The 6,791-nt window shown below is 49.0% G+C and overlaps 1 protein-coding gene across 2 annotated transcripts in view; it reads right to left on the minus strand.

Annotated features, from left to right (window-relative positions):
• The window catches only part of LOC108801194 (unconventional myosin-Ig-like), a 119,532-nt gene that overhangs the window by 90,113 nt on the left and 22,628 nt on the right, over positions 1-6,791 (minus strand). For both annotated transcript variants that reach the window (XM_018573125.1, XM_018573126.1), the window contains 2 exons: positions 1,998-2,204; positions 280-425 (listed from right to left, as the gene is read on the minus strand). In XM_018573125.1, the coding sequence (XP_018428627.1) occupies positions 280-425; positions 1,998-2,204 (353 nt within the window). The remainder of the gene's footprint in view (positions 1-279; positions 426-1,997; positions 2,205-6,791) is intronic.

Below are 6,791 nucleotides of genomic sequence, written 5' to 3' on the forward strand. Positions count from 1 at the left end.
ACCTCCCACCTCCCACCCCCCTCGCTCTGCGAATATCTGCGAACGTTCGTTTTGGACGAATAATGCAGAAAACAAATGTTCTCGTACTTTTCTCCTAGTTGTAATAACACATTATGGACACCAGATGGAGCCGAGGAGCGCAGGCTGTAAGTGTCTATTTCCTATGCTCATTGGCTCCCCCCAGTGGCCATGCTGTGTGTCTACACTTCCCCCGGGAATAGGGACCTTCTCTTGGATGCAGTGAATAGTTAAAGGGCCGGCACAGAAATAAATACTGACCTGTTATTGTCGAAGATCTCAAACCCGTAAATGTCCAGAACGCCGATCACCGTATTCTTGCCATGGATCCTGGCGTCATAATTCTTCACCTCAATAATGCTGTTGATGCGCCCGACAATCCAGCAGAAAAGTCTTTCGTAGAAAGCCTGCGAATAGTACAAAGAGAGAGAGGTCAGGCGGAGGTCAGAGCAAGGTTGGTGTGAGGTCAGAGTGAGGCCAGAGCAAGGTCATGGTGAGGTCATGGTGAGGTCAGAATGAGGCTGATGCAAGATCATGGGAAGATCAGAGCAAGGTTATGGTGAGGTCAGAGCAAGGGAATGGTGAGGTCATAATGAGGTCGATGTGAGGTCATGGGGAGATCCGAGCAAGGGTATGGTGAGGTCAGAGTGAAGTCGAAGCGAGGTCAGAGTGAGGGCATGGTGAGGTCTGAGCAAGGTCTGAGCGAGGTTCGTGTGAGGTCATGGTAAGGTCAGAGTGAGGTCAGGGTTATAGTGAGATTATAGTGAGGTCAGTACAAGGTCAGGTTAGGTCAGAGGCAGATCACAGCGAGGTCAGAGTGAGGGCATGGTGAGGTCAGAGTGAGGTCAGGGTGTTAGTGAGATTATAGTGAGGTCAGTACAAGGTCAGGTTAGGTCAGAGGCAGATCACAGCAAGGTCAGAATGAGGTCAGAGTGAGGGCATGGTGAGGTCAGAGTGAGGGCATGGTGAGGTCAGAGTGAGGTCGATGTGAGGTCATGGAGAGATCAGAGCAAGGGTATGGTGAGGTCAGAGTGAGATCAGAATGAGGTCAGAGTGAGGTCAGAGTGAGGTCAGTGTGAGATCAGAATGAGGTCAGAGTGAGGTCAGAGTGGGTTGGGTTTGCACAGTTGGGCCTCACCGGTCACAGTACACGGTAAGGACAGGAGCTCATCTGTCTCTCAGGTGGAGGTTTTGGCATCAGAAATTTGGGCCATGTTTTCTATCACACCGTGAACAATCGCGCCCTGTTACTTTTTACCTTCAGCCCTCTTTGGGCATCACCGAGGAGCCCCAAAACCTGCTAGGGGCAATGCTTCCTAAAACTGCCAAACTCCACCAGACCTTCCCGCAGCCTCCTAGGGGCCACAAAGTCCTCTCATCATAGAGATCATCATTCTTCAGGTGCACTATAGGAATGTCAACGTTACCTCCTATTACCCAATGAGAGAACTCAAAATAGGGTTTCCCACATTGCCTTTGTCAGGTCACCAGATTCCCATTTCCGGTATTTCGGGAGACTGATGAGGAGATGTTGGATGTTCCCGAATGTGGAGACCTGGGACGTCCAGGCAGTTTATTCTGTAGCCATGGAGAGCCAACACCAGGACTCGGTTATATATAATGTCCCCCCAACCGAGTCATAATACTGGTGTAATGTTATCTTTTAGCCAGAACCCCCGCCGCCAGAACACCGCCACCAGGACACCACCGCCACAACACTGCCACCAGAACACCGCCGCCCGGCTCATACACATCTCCTTGGTATCAGTCCCAGCGATGGCTCTCCATGGACAGTCCCAGGTCTCCACATTCTGGAACTTTCTCCTCTAGTCTCCTGGGATTCACCCCAAACAAACATCACGGCTCCTCTCCACTCACCGCCTCTCCCCCACCTCTCCAGGACTTCTCTTGTGCTGCCCTCTTTCCCTGGAACTCCCTTTCAAGCCTCATCAGACCCCCACCAGACATTTTTGGCCTACCTTGGCACAGGCTTCCTTAGCGTACTCTGCTTCTTTGGCACCGTGACCCTTCTCGATGATCTCGCCCCCTCCTGCAGCCACAGTGCGGTATAGGAGGGTCTTCCGTACAGCATCGGGATGGCAGCTGGTCAATTCAGCGAAATAACCGACCAGGTCCTCATCCTCCAGGACCACACAGTCACCGTCCATCGTAAAACACAGGTTGCCCTGTGGAGGATGGATAGACACGAGGAAAGTCATTGTTTAATGTGTCTCTATGGCCAAATGTTTGTATGGAGTGTTGGAGGGGGGTGGAGGGGGGGGGGGTTAGAACCCCCGGCAGGTTTTTATCACTCCAAAAAGACACCTCCTCTGCGGTCATTGGTTGCTAGGACCGCTGATGTCCTAGCAACCAATAACATTAGGTGTCCACCTATTCTACAGTCATTGGTTGCTAGGACCGCCGGATGGTCCTAGCAACCAGTGACATCAAATGTGTTCTCCGCCCCCAACATTTGGCCCTCCAAAACAGCCACAGTATCTCATGTGGCCCCTAGAGATAATGCCCACCCCTGATCTAGAGGAACTTTTAGGCAACGTGACCATTTATTTAGGAGGCGCTCTTAACCCCACATCCAGGATTTGATCTTCTGTTCTCCTGACCGAAGAGGGAGCAGCCTTGGAACCTCCCTCAATGAGTACATGCAACCTCCCCCCCCCTTCGGCTGGATCTTATGCTGCCTCTATCAATGCCGGGACATCGTTTTCTCTGATGTTCCACTAGAGGCCCAGATAGACCCAATACAGCACCGTCTGGCGTCTTGTTCCTCCGGCATTAGTCAGCTGTGTCTAGGGGAAATCTTTCTTTACTCAACTTCTTCTCTTTCCTCCCTTTGTCAACAGCTCATGTGCTTAGGACTTCAGACTTTGCACCCTTTCCCTGGAGCTCCCTTCCACATCTGACATCACCCAACCACCCACCCAACCCTTATCTTCATGGTGAGTGCCACATGCTGAGTATTGTAAAACAAATATGGCCGCACAAATCAATTTATAACTAGCTTTTAAAGTGAGGTGTCCACACTGCCTTGCCGGGGCCCCTCTGTGTAGTGTGGTCCTAACTCTACTCTATGAGAGCCTCCATCTAGGAGCACATACAGCAATGGACAAATCAGTGGAGGTACACCTGGACTCAAGGTATTGTTGTTGTTCAATGTGTTGGTGCTGCTCAAGCTGTTGGTGTTGTTCAATGTGTTGGTGCTGCTCAAGGTGTTGATGCTGCTCAAGGGTTTGGTGCTGCTCAAGGTGTTGGTGCTGCTCAAGGTGTTGGTGCTGCTCAAGGTGTTGGTGCTGCTCAAGGTGTTGGTGTTGTTCAATGTGTTGGTGCTACTCAAGGTGTTGGTGTTGTTCAAGGTGTTGGTGGTGCTCAAGGTGTTGGTGGTGCTCAATGTGTTGGTGCTGCTCAAGGTGTTGGTGTTGTTCAATGTGTTGGTGCTGTTCAAGGTGTTGGTGGTGCTCAAGGTGTTGGTGTTGTTCAAGGTGTGGGTGCTGCTCAAGGTGTTGGTGTTGTTCAATATGTTGGTGTTGTTCAAGGTGTTGGTGTTGTTCGGGGTGTTGGTGCTGCTCAAGGTCTCCATTAGTGAGCGTATCAATTTGACTTTCTTTATATTTATTAAAATAAACTTCCTACACCGTGCCTGAGAACTCTTTGGCTTTTGCCCTCCAGTTTCCCCGAGTTCTCCTCCCAGTTGGTCTCCAGGACTGCCTGGCTGGACTGGTTAGCACTCTTTCTTCCATGTGGCTACTATTTACATTTCTCGTTATATAGAGTGAGCTTTTTTTTGTGTCATTTGTATCCGTGGTTTTGTGAATCCATATTGGCCCCGGGTTCCTGTATGTTGGGGCCGCTGTAGTGAAGTGATAATGGTGAGAGGAGATCATTGGCAATCTAAGCACACAACTGCACACCATATGAACCTGTCTCCCCAGGTCCCCCTCTGTGAACCCTACAAGAGGTCCTCACCAGGTGTAGGATGGCAGCCAGAATCTTGTACACGGAGTCCACCTCTTCCTCGGTGAAGCCGATCACCCTCATGGAATCCACCACCATTTTGTAGCTTGATTTATCATTGATGACGCTCTGACAAGAGACAAAGAGAGACGTTATGTTGGGTCAGACCATTGTGTCTCTGGGTACGGGGGCCTGCTGAGATCAGGCCTCGGAGATTACGACATTCACCTTTTTCTATCTTCTATTACAGATCTCTTGTCTCTGTTTTTCTAACGGTTTCTACAAGTTTGTTCCATCGTCTCACACAACCGCCGTGTACCATGGATGGAACTTTACATCATATTGTTATTGTTCTTTTTAGGGTTGCACAGATACCAAGTACAGTACTCGGTACAAGTACGAGTACATGTACCGATACTTTTGAGCTCCAAGACTACACTAGAGAAAAATTCATAAGTTAGGAGGCAGCTGTCATGTGTAAGGAGCACGCGGAGCTCCCGGGATTTGTACATCTCTGTTTTAATGTATGATTTTGTTTTTATAACTATAAATAAAGGGATGCACAGATACCAGTTTTACGAGTACGAGTACTGGTACTTGCCGAGTACTTACAAGTACAAGTACTGATACATTTTTGTTTATTGTCATGTGACAGTTTTTCTAAAACAATACAGACTAATGACAGTGGTGGAGCTCCAGAGCCCGGTCCCAGCTGCAACCGCTGCAACCCTGGTAGTTCTCGTGAAAATGCCAAGTATCTGCACTGGTACTTGAAAAGTATCTGTGCATCCCTAGTTCTTTTGTATTTTAGAGTCTAATTCCCCCGAAACATGCTGGTTGTATCTGACATGTCCCCTCACACAGGCAACCTACAGCAGACCCCGGCATTTCATGGCCTACCGCACACATCTGGCCCTTGGTCTGGACACGGGCCGATCGCTGACCTGTGCTGAGTTATGGCTGACAAGTGCTCAAGGTGTTGGTGGTGCTCAATGTGTTGGTGCTGCTCAAGGTGTTGGTGTTGTTCAATGTGTTGGTGCTGTTCAAGGTGTTGGTGGTGCTCAAGGTGTTGGTGTTGTTCAAGGTGTGGGTGCTGCTCAAGGTGTTGGTGTTGTTCAATATGTTGGTGTTGTTCAAGGTGTTGGTGTTGTTCGGGGTGTTGGTGCTGCTCAAGGTCTCCATTAGTGAGCGTATCAATTTGACTTTCTTTATATTTATTAAAATAAACTTCCTACACCGTGCCTGAGAACTCTTTGGCTTTTGCCCTCCAGTTTCCCCGAGTTCTCCTCCCAGTTGGTCTCCAGGACTGCCTGGCTGGACTGGTTAGCACTCTTTCTTCCATGTGGCTACTATTTACATTTCTCGTTATATAGAGTGAGCTTTTTTTTGTGTCATTTGTATCCGTGGTTTTGTGAATCCATATTGGCCCCGGGTTCCTGTATGTTGGGGCCGCTGTAGTGAAGTGATAATGGTGAGAGGAGATCATTGGCAATCTAAGCACACAACTGCACACCATATGAACCTGTCTCCCCAGGTCCCCCTCTGTGAACCCTACAAGAGGTCCTCACCAGGTGTAGGATGGCAGCCAGAATCTTGTACACGGAGTCCACCTCTTCCTCGGTGAAGCCGATCACCCTCATGGAATCCACCACCATTTTGTAGCTTGATTTATCATTGATGACGCTCTGACAAGAGACAAAGAGAGACGTTATGTTGGGTCAGACCATTGTGTCTCTGGGTACGGGGGCCTGCTGAGATCAGGCCTCGGAGATTACGACATTCACCTTTTTCTATCTTCTATTACAGATCTCTTGTCTCTGTTTTTCTAACGGTTTCTACAAGTTTGTTCCATCGTCTCACACAACCGCCGTGTACCATGGATGGAACTTTACATCATATTGTTATTGTTCTTTTTAGGGTTGCACAGATACCAAGTACAGTACTCGGTACAAGTACGAGTACATGTACCGATACTTTTGAGCTCCAAGACTACACTAGAGAAAAATTCATAAGTTAGGAGGCAGCTGTCATGTGTAAGGAGCACGCGGAGCTCCCGGGATTTGTACATCTCTGTTTTAATGTATGATTTTGTTTTTATAACTATAAATAAAGGGATGCACAGATACCAGTTTTACGAGTACGAGTACTGGTACTTGCCGAGTACTTACAAGTACAAGTACTGATACATTTTTGTTTATTGTCATGTGACAGTTTTTCTAAAACAATACAGACTAATGACAGTGGTGGAGCTCCAGAGCCCGGTCCCAGCTGCAACCGCTGCAACCCTGGTAGTTCTCGTGAAAATGCCAAGTATCTGCACTGGTACTTGAAAAGTATCTGTGCATCCCTAGTTCTTTTGTATTTTAGAGTCTAATTCCCCCGAAACATGCTGGTTGTATCTGACATGTCCCCTCACACAGGCAACCTACAGCAGACCCCGGCATTTCATGGCCTACCGCACACATCTGGCCCTTGGTCTGGACACGGGCCGATCGCTGACCTGTGCTGAGTTATGGCTGACAGTGGATGTGTCGGCCTCCCAGGCCCAGTGCAGGCCCCCTCCTCTTCAGTAGTTTGTTGCTAAGACCACTGGCGTCCTAGCAACCAATGCCATTAGGTGCCCACCTCCTCTACAGTCCCTTGTTGCTAAGACCACTGGCGTCCTAGCAACCAATGCCATTAGGTGCCCACCTCCTCTACAGTCCCTTGTTGCTAAGACCACTGGCGTCCTAGCAACCAATGCCATTAGGTGCCCACCTCCTCTACAGTCCCTTGTTGCTAAGACCACTGGCGTCCTAGCAACC

This window comes from Nanorana parkeri, unplaced genomic scaffold, assembly GCF_000935625.1.
Source record: "Nanorana parkeri isolate BGI_ZX_2015 unplaced genomic scaffold, ASM93562v1 scaffold2245, whole genome shotgun sequence".
NCBI classification, from domain to species: Eukaryota; Metazoa; Chordata; class Amphibia; order Anura; family Dicroglossidae; genus Nanorana; species Nanorana parkeri.